Raw genomic sequence first — 23,201 nt, forward strand, 5'->3', positions numbered from 1 at the left:
ATGGCCTACATCACTTTGAAAGAAGTTTCTTACACTAAATTAGAGAGAGACCAAAGACTTCAGCTTTAGTTCACTTTAGACAATTTCTACAGTTGAAGTCATTTATATATTGACTCTCACACACTGATACCTAGAGACTTTAGTAGCCAACGTTCACCAAGAGACATGTCATCAAGATAAAAATGAAACAGAGAAATGCTGTAGGTAATTGGTGTTATAAACCAAATTGACCTAACAGATATACAGAACATTTTACCTAAACACAAAAGAACATACTTTCTGATCAACACCTTATAGAATGTTTACCAAAACTGACCACATACTCAGAAATAAGCAAGTCTCAACAGATACAAGAAAACAGACATAGCACCCTACACCCTATCTGACCACCTCAGATTAAACTGGACATCAACAACAATAGCTTACACACTCATGGAAACTGAACAACTCACTACTGAATGGGTATTAAAGACTTCCTAGAAATGAATGAGATTAATACACAATATACCCAAACTTAAGGGACACAATGAAGCTAATTCTAAGAGGAAAGTTCATAGTACTGAGTGCCTACATTAAAAAATATTGCAACTTAACATACTAGTAAGTTAACAGCACACCTGAAAGTTCCAGAAAAAAAAAAAACAAAAATGAGAATTCATACCCAAAAGGAGTAGTGAGAAAGAAGTAATCAAACTCAGGGTTAAAATCAATAAAAAAAACAAGTAAACAAAGAATCAATAAAACAAAGAGTTAGTTCTTTGAGAAAATCTGTAAGATTGACAAACCTGTATCAAAATTAACTAAAAGGAAGAGAGAATACACAAACTAACAAAATTAAAAATGAAAAGAGGGCTATAACAACAGACACTGAGGAAATCTAAAGAATCATGAGAAAATACTTTAAAGTCCTATACTACACCAAATTGGAAATCTAAAAACAATGGATAATTTTCTTGATACATACCATTTACCAAAGTTAAATCAAGATCAGATGATCAACTTAAACAGACCTACTGAAATAGAAGCAGTAATTAAAAGTCTCCAAATACTACTACTACTACTATGACTACTACTACTACTACTACTACTACTACTACTAATAATAATAATAACCCAGGGACAAATGGTTTTAGTACAGAATTCTATCAAACTTTAGGAATAGAGTTAAAAACAATACTCCTCAAATTATTTCACAAAATAGAAACATGAGGAATGTTGTCAAAAACTCATTTCATGTGGTCACAGCTACCCTGATATCCAAAGCACATAAAGACTCAACAAAGAAAGAGAATTTCAGAGCAATTTTTCTTATGAATATCAATGCAAAAATTCTCAATAAACTACTTGTAAACCAAATCCAAGAATGCAACAAAAGATCATTCACCATGACCAAGTAGGCTTCATCCAAGAAATGCAAGGATTGCTCAAAACACAAAAAAATCAATGAAATACACCAAAAAAATTGAACATTTGACAGAATGACAGAAAAATGACAAAGTGGCATCAAAGGCATTTGACAAAATCCAACACTACTTCTTGATTTAAAAAAGTCCTGCAGGTATTAGGGATACAATCACTATACCTCAAAATTAGAAAGGTAATTTTTATCAACCCCATAGCCAATCCTAACTCAAATGGAGAGAAACTCAAAGCAATTTCATGAAAAATCAAGAATATAGCCCTCTTTTCATTTTTAATTTTGTTAGTTTGTGTATTCACTCTCCCTTTTAGTTAATTTTGATACAGGTTTGTCAATATTTCTCCATACCTAGTCAATATACTACTTGAAGTCTTAGCCCCTCAATAAGAGGACTGAAGGAGATCAAGGGCATACAAATTAGAAAGAAGTTTAAGTATCTCCATTTGCAGATGATGTGATAATATATGTGACCTCAAAATTCCACCAGAAAATTCCTACAGCTGATAAACAATTTCAAAAAAGTAGCTGCATACAAAATTAACTCACAAATATCAGAATCCCTTGTGTATAGAAATGACAAGTGAACTGAAAAAAAAATCAGGGAAACAGCACATTTCACAATAGCCTCAAATAATATAAAATATCCTAGAGTAACAGTAAACAAGCAAGTGAAAAATTTGTATGACAACAACTTTGAGACATCAGAAGATATTAGATGATGGAAAGTTCTTCTATGCTCATGGATTAGAAGGATTAATATAGTAAAAATGACCATCATATTAAAAGCAATCTACATATTTGATGCAGTCACCATCAAAATTCAAACACTATTACAGTTCTTGAAAGGACAATCTTGAGTTTCATATGAAAACACACATACAAGATAGATAAAACAATAACAAAAAACCCACAGGAGGTATTACCATTCCTGATTTCAAGTCATACTACAGAACTATAGTAATAACACAGCAAGGTATTGGCACAAAAACAGATACACTGATTGATAGAATCTAATTGAAGACATAGACATACATCTATACACCTACGGACTCGTGATTTTTGATAAGGAGGTTAAAAATACACACTGTGCTTCCCAAACTGGACAGCTGACCATTTCTTGTTACCAAATGAAGCTTCTAATACCAACAGTGAGTTACATCTATTTGAGTTGTTGGCCAAAGGGGTCCCATGGACTTCCCAAATAACCTAGACTGTTGCCAAGACTAAAGGTTGCTCTCTACAAACTATTGCTGAAGACAACACTGGAACAACTCAATGGACATAAAGAAGTTGTGCTGGTGCCTACCCAGAACCATTATCCTATGCCCTAGTGTCCTGGATACAGGAAGAGACACTGTACACTACCAAAGAAGAAATGTAAACACCAATCTAGCCACAAATTTTTTGAACTACAATGAAGTCCTGCTTGCAAGATATGCTAGGGCAATGGTGGGACAAAGTTTGTGGGAGTCACCAACCAGTAACTGATTTGACTTAATGCCTACTCCACAAGATAGAACCCATACCTGATGCTTGAGTGACCAGGAACCTGAGATTAGACAGCTCAAGAACCTAGGGTAAAAAGAAATACTACTTTTCTAAAAAACAAACAACATCACAAAATATAGCAATAAAATGACTGCTAGTGACATTCTACTAAACTCATAGTAGATCAATGTCATGCTCTGTGATCAGCAGAGAAGCTTCCTTCTGCAGCAGATGGGAACAAATACAAACATCCACAGCCAGACATTATTCAGAGTAAGAGACCTTGGAACACTCAGATCCAAAAGGGATGTCTCCATCAAATCCCTCCCCTCATGGCTCAGGAAACCCTGTAAAAGAGGAGGCAGAAAGAATGGAGTACACCAAGAAAATAAGGCCTTCTAAATAACGGGATGGACACACATAAAACTCACAGAGAACAAGACAACATGCACAGAGCCTAAGCAGGTCTGCACCATATGGGGTCCTAAAACTGAAAAGAGAAGCAGACACATGCCCCATCTCTAACCCAGAAGCTATTTCCAGTGGATAACCACGTGCCAATGAAAATTCAATTTCCTCCAAGGGAATTTCACGGGGTAAACAAACTATAGCCTGCGTGCCCAGCAGTATGTGGCTAACAAAAAAAATGAACTCAAAAAAAATATGAACTCAATGGCATCTTTGGTGGTTTCTTGTCTCATAATGTCCTGTCAGAGCTTTCCCTTCTTTTTAAAATTTAATTTATATATTTTCTTCTATTCTCACCCTATAGGTCCTTTGTGTATATACTATGGTTTCCAGTTTGTTGTTTTCTGAGATTCCTAAGTGCTTGTAGGGTCCTCAGCATGCCTCCGTTACCATCACTATGTGGTCCAGTTCCTCTCTCGGCCTAGTGCTGCCTTCTCTTCCAAACAGGTCTCTCCCCTAGCATTCCCTTGCCTATAATTGTTCTCTCTGATATGCTCTGAATATAATGTGTTCCAAATTTCTCCTGATTTCCCACAGAATGTTAATCTCCAAAATAACATGTTAAGAAAATTATGAGGGTGCAACTTAGTCCAATGATGGTAGAAGTGAGAACTTTAGAACAGGAGCAGGTTGAGCTAAGGGCACTCATTAGGTTAGAGCTCTTTAAGCTGAATCCTGGTGGCTTTGAAAGAAGAGGGAGAGCAGACAGACACATATACATGTGCTCCCTATACCTTCTCATGTGACAATCTATACTGCCCTGGGATCATGTCAATGTGAAGGCTGTCACTAGAAGAGGTCTCTACACTCAGCAACTCCAGAACATTGAGTCAAACTGAGCATCTTTTCTTTATAAATGGATTTCCCCCAGGTTGTAATAAATAAAAAGAGTCAATATGCCATCTTGAAATTGGTTCATAAAGAACCCAGGTGAAGACAATGCCATCTATGTAGACATATAGCAGACACATACTTAAGCATTAAAATATTTTAATGTGTAAGCATGCATAAACAACTGTATAGAAAGTAAACATTCTTTGCAATTTCAACTTCTACAGGCCAAATTTGGGCTATAAATTTTAAAATCTTTTTATATGCATTAAAATGTGCCCCATTTTGTTTATACTAAGTCTTATACAACTGGAAATAAATTATTTTTGAGATTGACATAGTTACATTGTATATGCACGCGTGTTTGCCTGCATGTATATATATGTACCATGTATGTATGGTGCCCTTGGGTGCCAGAAGACACTGCATCTTTTAGAACTGGAGTTACAGATAGTTATGAGCCACCACATGGGTGCTGAGCCTTGGTCTTTGGCAAGAGCAGCAAAGGCTCTTAACGACTGAACATCTCTCCAGCCCTGAGAAAAATCTCTGCCTCATAGAATCTAACTGTCTGAATATGCCATAATTTACTTACGCACTCACTAATAGGCCCTCACTATTCTCAACTTCCATAGAATCTTCTTAGCTACATTACTGGCTTCAGTTTTCTTTTAACCCGACGTTTTGTCTTGGTCTCACAGTTACCTTTATAGAACTGAGCTAAAAAAAAAAAAAAAAAAAAAAAAAAAAAAAAAAAAAAAAAAAAAAAAAAAAAAAACTATCTGCAGCTCTTCCTGGCTGGAAGGACAGAATCAAAACTGTCCTTGTAAAATGACCCCAAAGTCTCCTTTTTATCCCTGAAAGCCTCCCCAGGTTCCACATTCCTTGACTGCATGCATCTTCCCCAAATTCATGCCCTGCTGAGTTCCACTCGTTCATGCGCTCCATATCACCGAAGCTCCGTTTGTTCTCTCTGCTTCAGTGCTTGTGATTCCTCTAACCAAAGCTTCCAAGTCATTAAAAACAAATCTTTGAGATTATCTGACTGCAGTCAAAAGAAGCATCATCAAGAAGACACAGAAAACACCGGCAAGGATGTGGGGGGGAAGGAGACCCCTAATTCACAGCTCATGGGAACTCATACTGGTGCAGCCTCAAAATTCTAAGTGTAGAACTACCAAATGGTACAGCTATCTAGTTCTCCTTAGTGGTAACATCTCCCATGGGCATGGTGCATTTTCAAAGCAGAAGACAGATGCTGGAGTATGCTATAAGCTAAACTAAAGACTGTACAGATTGAGCCAGTTTTAACATGCATTCTGTGTGAGGGAATGGCAAAGTACATTGTTCTATGACATTTTTCATAGTACTCATATTTGTGGGGCCCCTGCCAATGACCTCAACACAAAAGAGTTTCTATACCACAGAGAAATTCCCCCATACCAACCCTGTGCTGTTCACCCTCCCTGCACTTGGCAATCGCTGACTTTCTCTCCATTACTATACATATTTTTTAATTCTGAATTCATTTGATGAAGGGACTCTTTCTCAGTGCTTTAGTAGGGCTGGCTTACAGTTGTGTGGTCTCTATAATATGTGGGATTAGAGAGTTGACAAGCAGCATCTTTTGGCATCACAACTATGTTGAGATAAACACTTCAAGCAATAACTACAATTATGTTTCTGGTTTTATAGATGAAGAAATAAACTCAGAGAAATCAGATTACTTTCTCAGCTTCAGAATAAATGAGTGACCAACCCAGAGTCTGAAGCCAGATTGTAAGGACTCATCAATGTTTTTAAGCTCTGTAAATACTCTCTGGTACATGGAGTGTAGTGAAACTTTCAGATGGATTAATAATTGGATGCAAGAATGAACTAAATGCCAGAAAGTTTTAGAACAAATTCTGAGTCCTTTAGAAAACCCTGCAGTTGGGAAGAACACAAAGAATTTCAGGTGAGTGAATGCAGCTATTGATTCTGGGTAAAGAACAGACAGACAGACACACACACACACACACACACACACACACACACCCCATGCATTTGTGCATGTACTCATACACATGCATGCACAGAGAGAAAGACAGAGGCAGAGCATTCATACACATATTTTAAAAATCACTAAGTGGGTCCTCTAGATCAAACATAATACATGAGGCCAGAAAAGAGCAGAACTGAATGGGAACAAATAGTGAAAATCCACTATTTCTGCTTGTCATAAGCATATTGTAGAGTTTGAAGCATCTCAGTGAGGAATATCTGACCATGTTCATCCTCCTTCTAGAAAATCCCTATCTCTAGGATAAAGAAGCAGTATTGACTTGGACTACCTGCTGCTCCTGACTTGTGTCTGAGCCTTGCCTTGCCCGTATTCCTCACCCACATGCAAGCTATTCCCCAGAATGTCAGAGTGAGTGGATGGTTCCTGCTATGGTCTGAGTCTGGATTATCCCCACCAAAATGCACTGCAGCTTATTCTCCATCAACTGCCTTATGTTTTATACAGCTGAGATCACGCCCATCATGTGGTCATTTTACCATTATGGATACAATCGCTAACCTTTTCAGAAATTCACAGTCAGATCCATTTTAAATCGAATTCCGCATCAAGATAAATAAAAGAAATCCTTTTCTCTTTGACAAGTGATAGTAAACAAAATAATCAATCTGGTCTCTATAAAGCTCACACCAGACATGTTTGATTTTTGAGAACTACTGTCAGTCAATTGGCAGTGATGTAAGCAGCTTATTTTCTAAAGTAATTAGTAAACTCTTGCCCGTTGTAAAAGTGCTAATCAAGCCCCTGCTATTTCTGTATCTCTCTTTCGTTTTTAGTAAAGAGGGACTATAGTCTAGTTATATATACAATTACATTAACATGATTATCCAAAGAGAGGCCTTGAGTACATAGGAGAGCTGTCTAGCTAAATGAAACAAGAACTAAAGGTTGTCATCTGAGAATAAAATTAAGAAAAATCTAATTTATATAATCTAATAAAACTTAATGGATTAACTGAATTGTCCTTTTTTAGAAGCATCGACCATTAGATGACTACATATCAATGAGACCTCACACTCTGTGACTTGAAAATATACTATTATTTTAATACTGGAAGGTGAATAGCACAGCCTTCGTGAGAAAGATGGGGAGACAGGAGATGGTGATAATAGTGAGTAGTCTTAGTCAAAAGCAACTAGGCACTTACAGTTTTGCAGAAACAACAAGGGCATCTAGTCATCAGCAAGAGAATTTTCTGATCTACCTAGCAAGGTGTCTTAGTTAAACTTTCCATTGCTGTGAAGAGACACCATTGCCCTGGCAACTCGTATAAAGAAAGCGTTTAATTGGAATGGCTCACTTAGAGTTTCAGAGGTTCAATCCATTACCATGATGGCAGGGAGCATGACAGTATGCAGGCAGACATGGTGTCAGAGAAACAGCTGACAGTCCTACATCTTGCAGGCAACAGGAAGTTGTCTGTGACACCAAGCAAAGCTTAAGCAAAAGAGACCTCAATGCCCACCTCCACAGTGACACATTTCCTTGAACAAGGCCATCCTACTCCAACCAAGCCACACTTCTAAATAGTGTAGATCCCTTTGGGGCTATTTTATTTCAAATCACCATTCTACTCTCTAACCCCCAAAGGCTTGTAGCCATATCATAATGCAGAATGCATTCATCTCAACTTCTCCATAGTCTATAACAATATCAAACTTGCTTCAAAGTTCAAAGTCTCTTCAGAGACTCATAGCAATTGCTTAACTGTAATCCCCTAAAAATTAAAATCAAAAAGCAGATCAAGATTACTTCCAGGAGTTCTTTGTCAAACAACAAATCCAGTGACCCAGGAGACTGAAATATTATTGTCTGATGTGACTTAACACCACCCCAGATCCTAGTTGAAAATGGATCAAGACATTACAAATTTACAAAAGAAAGCAGATTTAATGGCAAATGTTCTTGATGAAGCAGATCAAAATGGCCTTTTGAAATTCTAATGAAATATTTTTGACTAGATATAATTCATTTGTTAGGATATAAGCCCATGTAAAATGAACTATATCATTTTTTCCAAAAATACTTTTTAAACTTGTGCAACTACAAACTGTGGCTTTTTAGAACCCTGCAGATTTTTTATATAATTATACCAAATATAATTAGCTATCTTTAAAAAAATAATGTAGCTAATCCACATGATAGAAACTTATTTTAACAAATTTTAAGAAATACATTGGGTAAGTCTGTGGTACTTAAGTCTATATATAATTGGTGAAATGAGAAGACAAAGCTGGAAATATTTTCTTTCTTAGCAAAACAAATACTTTGCAAACTGTCATATAAAACTGTGTGAAACTATGGTCTCACTAGCATGAAACAGTCTATCAAGGGTGAGCAACAACATTGCACATGAACAGTCTTTTCTCAAAGACAAAGAAAACAACAGCAATTTTTGTCTAGATTCTTTGGACTCCCTTTCCTTATTCTGATACATCCTCCAGATTAGAAATGTTGGTTGGGTCAGGCTTAATATGAGAAGCTGAGAATATCAGTAAGACAAGCACTGAGAAGGAAGTCTACATCTGATGGGTTTGAATGCTTAAACTACTTTTTAAGAGCGAGCACTTCTCTTTGTGAAGGCTTAGGTTCAACTCCTGTTTGATTCAGTAGCATCATTTACCAGCCAAGTGACCTCAAGCAGGCCAACTGTACAAAGGCAACTCATCTCATCTGGGAAATGAGGTGAGAATGTTGGCAGCTTATCCTTAACTGTTCCTAGAGGTAAATAGCTCACTGAGTAAAGCCCTCATTATCATGGTACCTGGCCCCACAAGGAGCACATAGGAGTTAGAAGATAGGACTTAGGTCATTGGTAGATCATACCATCAAGGGAAGGGAGGTGGTGAGAACCCTCAGGAGGCCCAAGAGGAATTGATTGTTTACAGGCTAGGATAAAAGTATAAGCAACAGCAAAGGCCCCTGGGTATGTGATGTGTTCTCTAAAACCCCAAGGCAATAGGGGTGGGAGCAAAGCTGCAGTAAGCCTTTCTATATATTCAGACATAAATGTTAACTGTGACAGTACATCTGGAATCTGCTTTCCTTTGTTGGTTCAATACCGATTTAAACTTCCTACATTACCAGGGGTTCCCTGGGGACTTGTTCACTCATTTAATTCCCTGGACATAGGGACATGGACACTTCTTTCTGTCTAGTCATCTGCACTTGTGTGAAAGCATTCCTCTTATTTTGTAATGGATTTGTAAAGCAAACAATGGGGAGAAGGGAAGCTCTGTAGGCTCACGTGACAATGTGGGCAACCCTTCTTAGTGGGGCTGAAGGGCTCTTTCTAGCACTTGCTGTGATGAAGGTCTTCTCTTCATCCCAGCATGGTACCAAACCTCACCACTGCGTCCACATTCCTAGGACATGTGTTGATGCCTATGAGTAAATCATGTACAGACCCAACCTACAGAAAAATAGTCTCTAGAGAGGAACTACTGGGAAGGTGTCTCTTTAAAGGTATTTAGGAGGAGTACTGCTGGTTTAGTTTCAGAAGCAATAGTGCTGGTTTAGTTTAGGAAAGAGTGTTTCTTGTTTAGTAGCACTGAGTATAAACTATGGCCACACTCTCTCCTCACCATCTCCCACCTCTTAATGCCCACTGAGTTTCTTGCACAGGAGATATAAAAAGAGATGAATGAAAGTCCTACCCATGATTGGCTATCTGTGGAAGGTGAAAAGGCAAATCACCCAGGTGGTAATTCCATGGACACAATGAAACTAACATGTTGGTGGTAGAGCCAGAAGATTCTCCCGTCAGGGAGAAAAACACTTTTATACCCAGCACATATAACACAAGACAATCTGATCTAGCCATGGCTTGTAAAGAGAAACCTCAAAACATCTACAGAAACTGTAGTAATTCCACAACACCTTCAGAGTAACACACTTCTTTTTATATGAAGAAGGAAAGAACTAAGGTGGAAAGACACAGAGAAAAGGAAAGAATTATAAAAAGGGAAGGGTAAATGAGGAGGTAAGTAGAGAAGAAACAAAAAAATGAAGTGTTCCATTTGTCTGTTTAATCATCACTCACTGCACCTTTAACAAAGCTGTACAGTCATATGTAGAGGGAGTGGCCACTTGTTGGTCCTCAGCTGCTCAGAGCACTGAAATAATCACACAGAAACCATATTATTTAAATCACTGCTTGGCCCATTAGCTCTAGCTTCTTATTGGCTAACTCTTACATACTAATTTAAGCCATCTCCATTAATCTGTGTATCGTCACGTGGTAGTGGCTTACCGGCAAAGTTGAATCCAGCATCTGTCTCCAGCGGGGGTTACATGCTTCTCTGACTCTGCCTCCTTTCTCCCAGCATTCAGCTTAGTTTTCCCTACCTAGCTCTATTCCCCTATAGCTCTGCTTTAGGCCCAAAGCAGTTCCTTTATTTATCAATGGTAATCACAGCATACAAAGGGGAAAGCCCACATCAGTCATATTTCTGAGAACAGGATCACCTATTTTATAATATATGCACACTATTTAATGCTATTTAAGATCAAGTCTAATTATTTATACCCTCAAATTTCAAATGTATACATTACTTAACAATTAAAATATGGAGAGGTGATATCTTCATTTTCTTAGATATTTCCTATTTGCCTCTAGAAACCCCTGTGAAATGACACACAAAAGAATGATAATTTTCTACAAGTTCCAGGGAGAATAAAGGAAGATTGTACACACTGATTTTAGCTATCTGAAGTCCTGAGTTAGTAATCTAAACCAAGTTCTATAGGGAGTTTCAGAAATTAAACATAAACCATTTAGCTAACTGCCCTAGAAATCTACTTTTCTCTCATAACTAATTCATTAAATGTCAAATTTAAATAGTTTATGTCAAAACTCAAAGTGTATTGAGATAATGTACTCAGAATGATACTGAGAATTAATGGAAAAAACAAAACATTCACACTTGGTCTCTCAGCTTTTCTGCCTCTATATTTTGTATCAGTGTAAGCAAAGAGTAAATTACCTAGAATCCTATTCATTTCCACTTTAAATCTTATAAAGATTCTGAAAAGCCCCAGACTTGTCTAGCAGCAAGAGTCCAACCTTAAGGGTAAACCATGGTCAACTGAAGTTCTCACTACAGCGTCACTTCTTTTTGCTCCCACCAGCATTCTTAGATCCCCTCACAGTTCATTTTAGGAATACAATGGTTTTAGCCAGTGGGTCCTCCAGACAAATCCATTCCTGGTGGGTCAGGGACGATACATTTGCTTGATGGAGAACATCCTTGGATAAGTGCCTGCAGAGCTGTGTTCCTCTCCATGCCTTGAGAACACAGGCAAGAGACGTGATCCCAATTGCTTTATCAAGTATGTTTTTTATGCCTTGGAACCTTAGGCAGCAAGTGTACAATCAACATAGGTGGCACTGAGAGAGCAGAAGAAACGCTGGGGCTGGAGAGTTGGCCCAGTGGCTCAGAGCACTCAACCCTCAAAACAGAGCTCAAAAATCAATCTTCCTGGAACACCTCCCCAAACCTTCCACCCCTAATACTTTCCCCTTCTTTCACACTACTTCTCTATATCTTAGATACACGTCTGGATATTGTCCGTTTTAATCTGCATGCTAATGTGGCTAATTAATAAGGCTGGCCTTCTAAAACTGAAACCTGACATATTCAAATTTCTTACAGTGATGAGATTTTGTGCTTAAATCTGTCCAGAAACAAGATTGTAATGGATGGTTTTGCCTATTTGACTTTGAATGGGTCTTCCCCTTTAAACCTACTGTCACTGGGCAATTAAAGTCAATTACTCATTCTTATGCAGGGGCAAGCATGTGATTCACTCAACAGAAAATGGACTGGGTTTTGGTTAATTATATTTTCACTTATTGTGGAGTCAGCATGTATATGTCTAGGCATACATGTACCATGGATTGATGGTACAAGTCCCAAGACAGCTTACTGGAATATTTTCTCCTTCCACTCTGGTCCCAGGAATTCAACTCAAGTTACCAGGATGGGTATCAAGCACCTTTGCCCACTGCTGCAAACCAGGGTTTACAACAAAATATTACTTGGCTGATACTATATTTTTAATCTCAAAGATGAAAGAAAGCCAGGGAGCATTTAAATGAACAAGGTAACAGCTAAGGCTTAAAGAAACTAGAAAAGGGTTTGATTTTAGGTACGTATATAAAAATGTGATACAGTCTTAGCAGATAAGTATATTTTAAAGTTAAATCCAGAATTTACAGACTAAATTAAATAAAGAACTTCAAAAATATTTCCTTGTAAATTTCAAAAAAGGGAAACATTTGTTTTCAGTTGTAATCTCAACTAGAATCAAATTAATTTCAATTATGTGTTACATTAGCATATATAAAAACTAGCATTTATGGGCTGGTAAGTTGGCTGCCCACCTAAAGGCACTTATTCCTTGGCCTGAAAACCTGAGTGGTATCCATGGAACACTCTGAGCATAAGGAAAGAGTCAACTCTGGCATGGTGTCCTCTGATCCACAAGCTCCAAGCAAGCTACACCACGCACCCCACATATGCGTGTATGCATACAAACACAACAGAATAAATAACATGCAACAAAAACTTTGAAAATTAGCCATTAATAGTAATATGCATTTTCCCATCAAAGCCAATCTTTGCATTTAAAATTCAACAAGAAAAACAATGTTTCTTGTTTCCTGAATTTCAGGAGTACAGCAATTCAAATTTGCATATATCTCAAAACCTTTTTCAAGAGAGCTTAGATTTAGCTAATCTGTCAACAGATGAAGACCCCTGAGAATGGCAAGGCATTCTTAGACTTTGCACTGAGGTGTTAAAGTTAGTTTTCCTTGTGTTTCCTAAGGAAGAGCTACCACACAAGTAAGAGCCTCCAGTTTGTTGGGTCATGTAAAATCTTCAAGTGTTTACAAGACAGATTATAACACCAGAAATGGTTACTTGGCAAACAGCTTCAAGACTAAATTCGGTAAGAAGGACAAATTCCAGAGGAGCTCATTTATGCCCCTGCGGGTTTGCTCTCACACTCCGGATGCCCATCCCAGGATAGAACAGATCTAAACCTCCAGGGCCTCTCCACAAACCCACACACTTTGGGATGGCTGGAGCAGCATCTGGGCTGGAGCAACCCAAGGCAGCACCAGAACAAAGATGTGCTGGTGACGGACGTGGTAAGATTTGATTATGGGTACTATTCAAACTCAGCAGCTGCAGATGAATAGGGTTGCATGGTTTGAATGAACAGAAAACATGCAATTGTTCCTTTTGCATGGTTGGCAGTCAGAGACACATTTAGGGTTTCTGGGAGGGGCATTTTCAAACTCGCCATGCTCTTTTATTTTCTTTTGTAGTTAAAAGGGATATGCTTACCTTCTCAGCTATAATAGCATCTGCCAGCACGAGAGTCAACAAACTCACGGGAGACAAAACACTCTTCCCTGGACTGCTCCTAGGGAGCTTCAGGGCTTCCAGACTGCATAATGTCACAGAATTATTTGTAAGGCTTCTTTAAAAGGGTGACAGGGTTGAGAAACAAACTGCACATGGTAAGAGCCACCTCTAGAGAGTTCAAAATGAGCTGCAAGGTTTGGGGGGTGGTGGTGGTGGTTTCCGGACATTAGTATCACTAATCACGGCCAGCTTCACTTTTTATGGGAATCGACAGAGCAATTGATGATACATGCTCTGTTAGCTCAAGCCACCCTGCCTGGCTTCTCCATGTCACAGTCACACTGAGACAAAAGTTCACTTTAATTATCTGTGATTGGGATACTTCATTATTTTTATATAACCTGGGAGTAAAAGGTACCATGAAGGTACCTTGTGTAAGGTCCAAAGAGAGACCAAAGACGTTTTCATTACTTCCTGCTCAGATAAAGCAATTGCTGTCGGCTCACAATTAACCTTGTTCCCGGAGGAAGCACCAATATAAAACCTACAGATCCTAGATAGGCTGTATGGGTCTTTCCCTCTACTTTGGTTGTCGCAGGAGAGAGAGTGGGAGAGGAGGGACAGAGAGAAACAGAGAAAGAGACAGTAAGAGAGGGAGAAAACATGGACCAAGAACAGCTCTGGCCAAGAAACTTTTCAGAACAGTCTGAGCAGACGTCATCTAATTCACTACCCTGCTTTTGTGTTCTCTGCCTACAACATGTAGCATGGAAATATGGCTTTCCCAGTAACAAACTGACGAAGAGAAAGAGTAACACAGAGGGAGCTGGTATAAAGCAGCACGGACAACTCTGCAAGACTGGCAGTCACCATGTAAGCAGGTAACAGAGCCAAGGACACCTCTTTAAACCTAGAGGGTTCAAAGCCCAGCCTCCGCACCTTCCACCTTAGGAGGCTCAGATCAGGCCAGTGCTCTCCGTCATGAGATAGTTTTGGGATAGTTTGCTCAGTGAGGTTCTGCATTAGCCAAAATAGTAAAAGCTCTTGCTTTAAATACTATCCTTCCTCACCTGACCTGTTAAGCATCTTTTACTACAGATTGCTGCAGGTGTTATAACTGGATCTGTTAGATGCTAGGTGCTAATGCTATCCCTTTCTAGGGTTTTGACTGTCTTTGGCTGTCCATGTGAGACAACACCCCACAGGTCAGAAGCCTAGGGGAGAGTAACACATCTCTCCCAGGGATTTCTCAGAACATTGTTGCAAGAAGGAAAAAAAAAAACAAACACTGAGGAAAGTCTTAAGTGATAGGAACACAGCTTTGGTGTGGTTCTAGACCCACTGAAGAAGAGGAGCAAAATGGAGAAAGTTACAGAGAAATAGAGAAGTCTCTGAAGTCATAGCAAATACAGAGGGTCACTGAGAACACTTGAAGAAGCGACCTCAGGAAGAGGAAGGTGAAAGCAAATGACAAAGTCAAGTGTTTGGGTGAAGATTTATTTTGAGCTAAAATGATAACAGCACTAAATTTCTATCATCTGTAAACATACAATAAAATTAGTGGAACCTTAGAATAATCCATCTCTCAGGTGCTTTTTTTTTGTTTTTTCAACTGAAGATGACTCCTTTTCCAGCATCGGCATGAGGACAGAGGTGGGGCCTGGGTGAAAAGATGCAAAGCCAAAGACAGAGCGCAGAGAGGGGAGACAGTGTGAACATCATGTCAGTTTGAGAGAATACCAACAAAGACTTTTGCCAACATTGGGGAGAGATAAGGAAGCAGGGGAGAGGAGAGAGAACAAAACATACAGAGGCATTTTTAAAATTCAGGGCGAAAATGTCATTGGGAAGCAACTCTGCAAGAGGACTGGGAAAACTAGAGACAGTAACAACTGGTGTCCATACTAACAGGAGAGAGAGAGAGAGGGAGAGAGAGAGAGAGAGAGAGAGAGAGAGAGAGAGAGAGAGAGAGAGAGAGAGAGAGAGAGAGAGAGAGAGAGCGCGCACACACACACACACACACACACACACGCGCGCGCGCGCGCGCGCGCGGTACATAAACTGCTGACTCAGCACAGTCAGGCTCTATAGCTCACTCTCTTCCTGCTCATCAGGAAGTACAGCTGGTACCCAGCACAGGGAAAAGGCAGGGCCAACAGTCCCTAGCTGACCAACCTGACAGGGAAGGGGTGTGCTCAGGCTGGGAAAGTGCAATGCGTGACCTTAGGTGGATGCAGATGGCCAAGGTGAAAAGTGCTGCTTCTCCCCCCCAAACCAAGAGACAATTTCACACACAGACACTCGGGTTTCAGGGCCTGACTCTTCTGTGCAGCATGTCTTTACATTTCATGCCATGGGAATTTTTGCTTACGCAATTCATAGAAAGCCGATGAATTTACCTTCTGAGACAAGATTTCACTATGCAACCCACAACGGTCTAAAGCAATAATCCTCCTGCCTCAGCCTCCAGAGTATTCTGATTACAAGTCTGTGCTAGCACAATGCCTAAGTATTTGAATTGTATAAAGGAAAATCAAAGAATACATACATACATACAGACAGACAGACAGACAGACAGTCGGATGGATGGACAGACAGACGGACGGACGGATGGATAGATGGATAGATAGATATCATGCAAAATATTTAAATAAGATTTGAGAGGTTTGCTGGAAAGTTTCCATCTGAGCACTCATGCACTTAGAACTCAGAAGAAAAGGAAAACGAGAAGGTTTATGAGTGGATTCTAAGGTTCTTCTGGCCCTTATGCTATTCTCAAGAGCACACACAGGGCTACTTCATCCATGAAAACAAAATTCAGCACACAGAAATTGTCAACTCTGTGCTAAGAACATGGAAGTCTCTGCCAACACTAACTTGGCCAATATGAAAAAAAGCCAAAAGTAGGATTTAAAGAATTTTCTGAGTCCTCTCGTGCTGAGTTTGGACTCAGTCTATGTGCTAGCCATGACCTTGGAAGTTCCATTTGTTCCTGCCAGAATCAGGGAGCAAACGAAAGGTCTCAAACTGTGCTACGTAAGGTAGTTTTAACTTGCTCTCACAATCTGAGATACACAAAAATTCCCACATTCTTTCAGCTACACCTAACTTATAAGTCTATGGTGAGGCTGTACGCATTGGGGCCTGTAAAGAAACACAGTTTATGTGCAGACAATGGAAAATTAAGAGACTTGTGAAGGAAGCTGAGCGATGGAGGGAACCTAACTGAAAACAGAAAATCAATGGAGCCAGACAGACCAAACACCGAGCAGCATTATCTAAGTAATACCAGCGAATGGCCCAGTGGGGGGAGAGAAGTGATAGCTAATGTTGATTTCCTCTTAACTCCAAAGTGCTAAAACAATTGACCCAGTGGATACTTATTATTTTAATTTTAGGCTACTCAAGAAAAAACGTTTGGGACTGAACCATGTGGGGTGTGTGTGTGTGTGTGTGTGTGTGTGTGTGTGTGCGCGCGCGTGCGTGCGTGTGTGTGTGTATGTGTGTGTGTGTGTGTGTGTGTGTGTGTGTGTGTGTGTGTGTGTGTGTGAAGACTACAAGTGCGAATCACCACACCCCATTTGGTTTTGGTTTTTCTTTTTTTTTTTTTTTTTTTAACAAAGCTACAGGGGTGAGTGCAAGCCTTGTGCTTACATGGCAAATAGTTCACCAACTGATATAGCTCAGGCCCCAGAATCTCAGAACATGACAGTAGGTGAGGGTAACTCTGGAGAGTTCTGGTTGACATAATGGATCTCCTAATAAGGAGAGGGAATCAAAACGCAGACTGGCGCAGTGGGGGGAGAATGTAACAGTGTAAAGGGAGCTTTCTTGAAGCCAAAGAGACAGGCGTCAAAAGAAACCAACTCTAGGATTCCGTGACCTCAGACATCCAGATTCCAGCACCACAAGGGAATAAAATGTCTGTAGCGCTGGCAGCTTAGAAACCTTAGAAATCCTGGGCCAACATGGAGCTCAGTCACACAAGCCCTTGAGGTCCTAGGTTCTGTGCCTCGTACATGAGCCCACAATGTCCTGGGTTCTCATCCTAGTATCAGCTAATGGAAGAGCTCTTCTATGCAAAGCCCTCATTTTTATCTTGTGTGTGTGTGTGTGTGTGTGTGTGTGTGTGTGTGTGTGTGTGTGTTTTTGAGAAAGAGTTCCTCTGTGTAGTGGGTAGCAGCCTTGGCTCTCCTGGAACTCACTCTGTAGACCAGGCTGGCCGCAAACTCAGAGATTCCCCTGTCTCTGCCTCCGAAATGCGGTGACTAAAGGCATGCACCTCTACCACCCGACAGTCCTCGTTTCTACAAGCCAGATCTAAAGTAGGACCCATATCGCTTCTGTGCTATCATACTCACAACCCCAACAGGAAAGGCCAGCACGGCCAGAGTCCAGTCCCGGAGGGAGATGAGCTTCCTAAGCTGTCGCTCTTGCTCCTGGTTCCCGCTGTCTCTGGTCAGGAGAGTGGAGAGATCGGTCAGCACACAGATGCCGAAGAAGACCGCCTGGATAACCTGAAAGGAGACAACCACCCAGTCTGGTCAGCAAGAGCTGCAAAGACTGAAGCTCCGAGCCCAAAGGCAGGCTGTGTCTGCACTATGACACACAAAGAGAACATGTCCAGTGCCTCATTACGAAGCTCACCCTGAGAATGAAAACCAGAGATTTCTGTTGTTTGTTGGTTTGTCTATTTGCTGACAATTAATAAGGTAAGTGAGAGGGCTCGTCTTAAAAACACTCCTTCCATTCCCTTCCTCCCCTCAAGGCTCAGGGAACATCACAGAAGATGGGATGGGGAGATTGTCAGAGCCAGAATTTTGGGGAAACTACTGGAGAGTCAGGGATGGGGAGGGGCTGCTGTGAAATATGACAGAGCTCTGGCCCTCATGAGCTCAGAGCGCTGCAGCACCCTGCAAAGCAGCTGCACAAGATCAACCAGTCAAAACTGCAGTGGAAACACGGGAGGGGCTCGCAAAGCCCTGCCCATAGCTGAGGCACTAGAGGGCTGCTGGGGCAGAGAGAGTCGGTACTCTTAGTATTCTAACCATGCTCCCGGGGATGGCCTCACAGCCACACACATAAAGGCAGCCGTGACTGAGTGGATGTGGTGGGTTTTTTATTATTATTATTGATTTTTATTGAGCTCTACATTTTTCTCTGCTCCCCTCCCTGCTTCTCCCCTCCCCACTTCAATGTGGTGGTTTAAATGAGAAGAGCCCCACAGGCATGTACCTTTGAATGCTTGGTCCCAAGTCGGTGGAACTTTTTGTGAAAGATTAGGAAGTGTAATCATGTTGGAAAAGGTGTGGGACTGAGGATGAGCTTTGAGGTTTCAAAAGCCCACACCGTTCTTTCCAGTAATCTCTCTCTCTCTCTCTCTCTCTCTCTCTCTCTCTCTCTCTCTCTCTCTCTCTCTCTCTCTCTCTCTCTTGACTTGCACTCAAGGATAAGATAAATGGAAGTTCCAGATACTGCTACAGTGACATGCTCTCCACCATGATGGTCATGTACTGACCCACTGAAACTGTAAGCAAGCCCCCAATTGAATGCTTTCTTTGGTAAGGTGCCTTCGTCAAAGTATTTAGTCACAGCAGTACAAAAGTATCTGGGACAGTGAGTTATAAAAAGTTGGAGAGGGATAAGGAGGAGCTGGAAGGGGCATCTGGTTAGATATGATCAAAATACATGAAGGAAATTCTCAGGAATAGTTTTTTTTTTTTTAAATTTTGCTACCTTAAAAGACCTGCCATTGATCTGCAGGGAATTTGAGTAAATGATTCGAAATGAAAAAAACAACAAAATAAACCCCACCACTTCCATTTTCATTATTCTTGGAGTAATAAAAATGCATGCACGCGCACACACACACATACACACACACACACACACACACACCTATGCAGACTCGACAGAAAGAATACTTGTCAGAACAGCATATTCACTATTTGAAAGCTCCCATATGTAGTCTGTTTATACTCTCTAAAGGAGGGGCACGAGCTAAATAAGAAGCTAGGTGCGGAGAGACCATCTCTGAGCATCACTGGGCATCTTCTGCTACAGGAGTGACAGAAATCTGGTCATACAGAAATCAACTGAGCAGAAAGATCCACTCTGACATGGAGTAGCCTTCCATTATGAACACCGAGTGGCTCTTATATTTTTAGTACTGATGAAATCAAACCTTTCCCAAGTGACATGGAGATGCTGCGACCACTGTCTCTATACAGTTTCTGGTATTACAAACCAATTACAAATGGAATTATTCACAACAGTCAGACTTTCCTTGGGCCGAGGCATAGGGAGAACCCTGCAATAGTGCAAACCAATAGTGTCGACCTCCTGAAGTAGGGCCAAAGTTGGGGATCCTGAGTGCAGGCAGCATACCAGGGCTTAGACAAATGAGATTACAGGACAGAAAATATATTCCCTGGGGTCAGATCTTATCTACTTAACACCAAAGAAATTGTAGATTCAGAAGTTTCCTGACTTCTTCAAGCAGAAATAATTTACTGAGGACTTATTTTTAAAGGATGCAATACTCCTTGCTTTGTAGGACAAAACAAATACTTTAGAAGGAAAAGAGCATTTCCACATTGGCAGTGGGAAGAGTCCGTGGAAGTTCTGTGCATGGATCCTCCCTGGGCACAAAACAACATCTGGTTCCAGCTGTGGGCTCACCCTGTAGCACACATGTTGTCAGAAGCGTAGGTTCTGGGGCTTCCCCTGAACCCTGCCATTACTAGTCTACCAAAGCCATAGTCATGCTCCATCTTTCCCCATAATTTAAACTGGTTTAGCTTCCATGGCTTAGACTCTATTGTCGTTTTATAAATAGCCAGAGCGGGAGACGCCGAGATTGCTACAAGTGAGAAGAACACAGAAGTGGGGACAAACAGCATCATGTTCTTGTAATCAGAGATAAATGAGTCAGAGAACAATTCCCTACTTAGGACATTTGTCATCTTATATCGTAAGATTTAAGATGTTTGAACCTCTCTGGAAGCCCTCGCGGGGTGTGAGACATCAGAGACCACACCAGGGAATGATTTTCCCCATGACTGTTAGTCAGCATCCAGTGCCCTGTGGGACCAATTCCTAGGAGAATTCAAATTACAGCCACAATGAGATAGCATTTCTCATCGAAACCATGATACAAGTAAGTCTGACTCAGCCAGAGCTTACAGTGGGAACACAGTTTGGACAAACATTTGTAGAACAAACAACACCTAGTAATGTAGCGATTCCTAGGCACTCTTGCCATGGGGACCGGACCGGGAAAGATATGTCCTGAAGCAATGAATCTCAGTCTATGGGTTGTGACCCTTTGGGGGTGAAATAAGCTTTACACAAGGGTCACCTAAGAGAATTGGAAACACACAGATATTTACATCACCATTCATAATAGTAGCAAAGTTACAGTTAGGAAGTAGCAGAGAAAGCAGTTTTATGGTTGGGGATCACACAAGGTGAGGAAGCATATTAAAGGGCCACAGCATTAGGAAGGTAGAGACCCACTTCCCTACAGAAACCTTTCTCCACGTCCGTACACACACCTGGGGAAAGTCGATTTCAGCCTTTACTGCTTTACCAGAGATGGAGTCATCTACATGTCTTCTTAATATCAGGCTGAATAAATTGTGCCAGATTTAGACACCAGAATTCACATCTCATAACAAAAACTTTCTGATCTCGACAACAAAATATTAAAGTAAAAAGAGAAACAAGAATATTTTGACACTATTAAAATAAATTGTGAGAAATGCAAATGTCAGGATACATACACAGGCAGTAAAACAGGAGGAAACACATGGGCATTAATAACACTGAACTCGGGCTGGAGACGGCGTGGTGTTGCCACACGATGCGCTTACAGAGGACCTGAGTTCAGCATCCACCGAGAGATGCCCCACTGCCTGCTATGTCAGTTCCAGAGGGCTCCTTTGGTCTCTGTGGGCACACACATGTGGCACACACCCACACAGATGCACACAAATATGTAAGGCTAAATATTAACCCTGAACTCAGATACCTCTGGAAAAGAAGAAAGTATGAGAGGAACATCAGAGCTCCAGGTGTTGACACCATTCCATTTCCCAACATTGATTAGTGAGTATATTGACATGATATTATTTTTTTTACTGTATTTCAGTACATATTTTTAGTATCCTATGCTGATCTTTCAATCCTTCCCTTCTAACTCAAGACACCCCTAGTTTTTAGGGCAGGGGAATCATGGCAGGTTTGGGTGAGCTCAAGAAGTTTAGCACTGTACCATATGAAAATACCTACAGGATCACTTTTCTCCAGGCAAAGAAAATGGACACTTGGCTTGGTGCCAATGAAGCATAAGCATCTGGAAGTCACTTGCTTTATATAGCTCGAGAAACAAGGAAATTTACCCAGTAGACAGAGACAAGGAAAAAGGTCTAGTTTAAACTTCCACCATCGTTTCCTAGTACACATGAATTCACTACTATTCTGCCCTTTAAGACTCTTAAATATAGTCAATGGCACTCTCTGTGCCTTCAATTGATGAGCCAATATAAAATATTTGGGATTTTCCTATAAGTATATCAGTCATTTTTTAGATACAGATGTGAAGACTTTCATAACTATTAGTTATACAGATTAAGCATACCTTACCCCAAAATCCATACGATCCGGAATGAGAAAACTCTGAGTGTCAATATGGCACCATGTTCACTTCATCTGATGAGCTAATGTCAAAATGCAAATCTATAGCATCCCCATGGGGAAGAGAACCTCTAAACTTCATGTGAGATATGTAACTATGTTTTAAGAATCAATCAAGAATATTGTATTTTTAAAAAGCCTTCCAGCAGCTGACCACCTCCACTCAGAAGAGATGGACCCACCCCTCACCATGGGTGTGGGAGAGCTGGCCCCTATAGCATTGGGTCTAGGAGAGCTGGTTCTGTCCCTCTGAGGGGGCAGTCCCAGTGGCCAAGACTAACCAGCTCAGCTACCACCCAGTCCTATATATACCCTAGGTCTCGGTTTGGCACACCCTAACATCTACCCCATCTATGACCTGCTGGAGTGCAGGAAGGGACTGGTCCTGCAAATCGATAGCCACAGCCACAGTATCTCCATGACGCGAGACACCAGTAGGATGTCTGAGAGGAGTTTCAGTGAGGGTTCAGTGAGGATGGTGTGCCAGAGGACTTGAACCAGACCAATGACTCATTGCAATGAATATTTTGCCAGTACGGTGATTGACAAAAGGGTCTACTGGGTGACACACGGCAGCTCTCCATGCCACTAGGATGAGTGAAAGAGTTGTTGGAAAGATGGAGGAGCAAGGTGGTTTTTTTGCTTGTTTGTTTGCTTCATTTAGTTTTTGATTAATTGGAGGTGCATGCTGATGGGGTGAGGAGTAGATATAGAGGGCCTGAGAAGTGAGTAGGATTGGGGTGCATGATGTGAAATCTCTAAAGAATGATGCTAAAAATACAATATTTTTTAAAAGGAATATAAAGAACACAACAACAAAAACTGCCATCCAGCTAAATGTACAAGGCACATTTAAAAA

General features: G+C 40.7%; 1 protein-coding gene across 4 annotated transcripts in view; it reads right to left on the minus strand.

Moving 5' to 3' along the window:
* Positions 1–23,201, minus strand: part of Aig1 (androgen induced 1) — a 226,001-nt gene that overhangs the window by 162,671 nt on the left and 40,129 nt on the right. For all 4 annotated transcript variants that reach the window (XM_038338974.2, XM_038338975.2, XM_038338971.2 and 1 more), the window contains exon 2: positions 18,007–18,162. In XM_038338974.2, coding sequence (XP_038194902.1) covers positions 18,007–18,162 — 156 coding nt within the window. The remainder of the gene's footprint in view (positions 1–18,006; positions 18,163–23,201) is intronic.

The sequence above is a fragment of the Arvicola amphibius genome, chromosome 8, assembly GCF_903992535.2.
Source record: "Arvicola amphibius chromosome 8, mArvAmp1.2, whole genome shotgun sequence".
Taxonomy (NCBI): Eukaryota; Metazoa; Chordata; class Mammalia; order Rodentia; family Cricetidae; genus Arvicola; species Arvicola amphibius.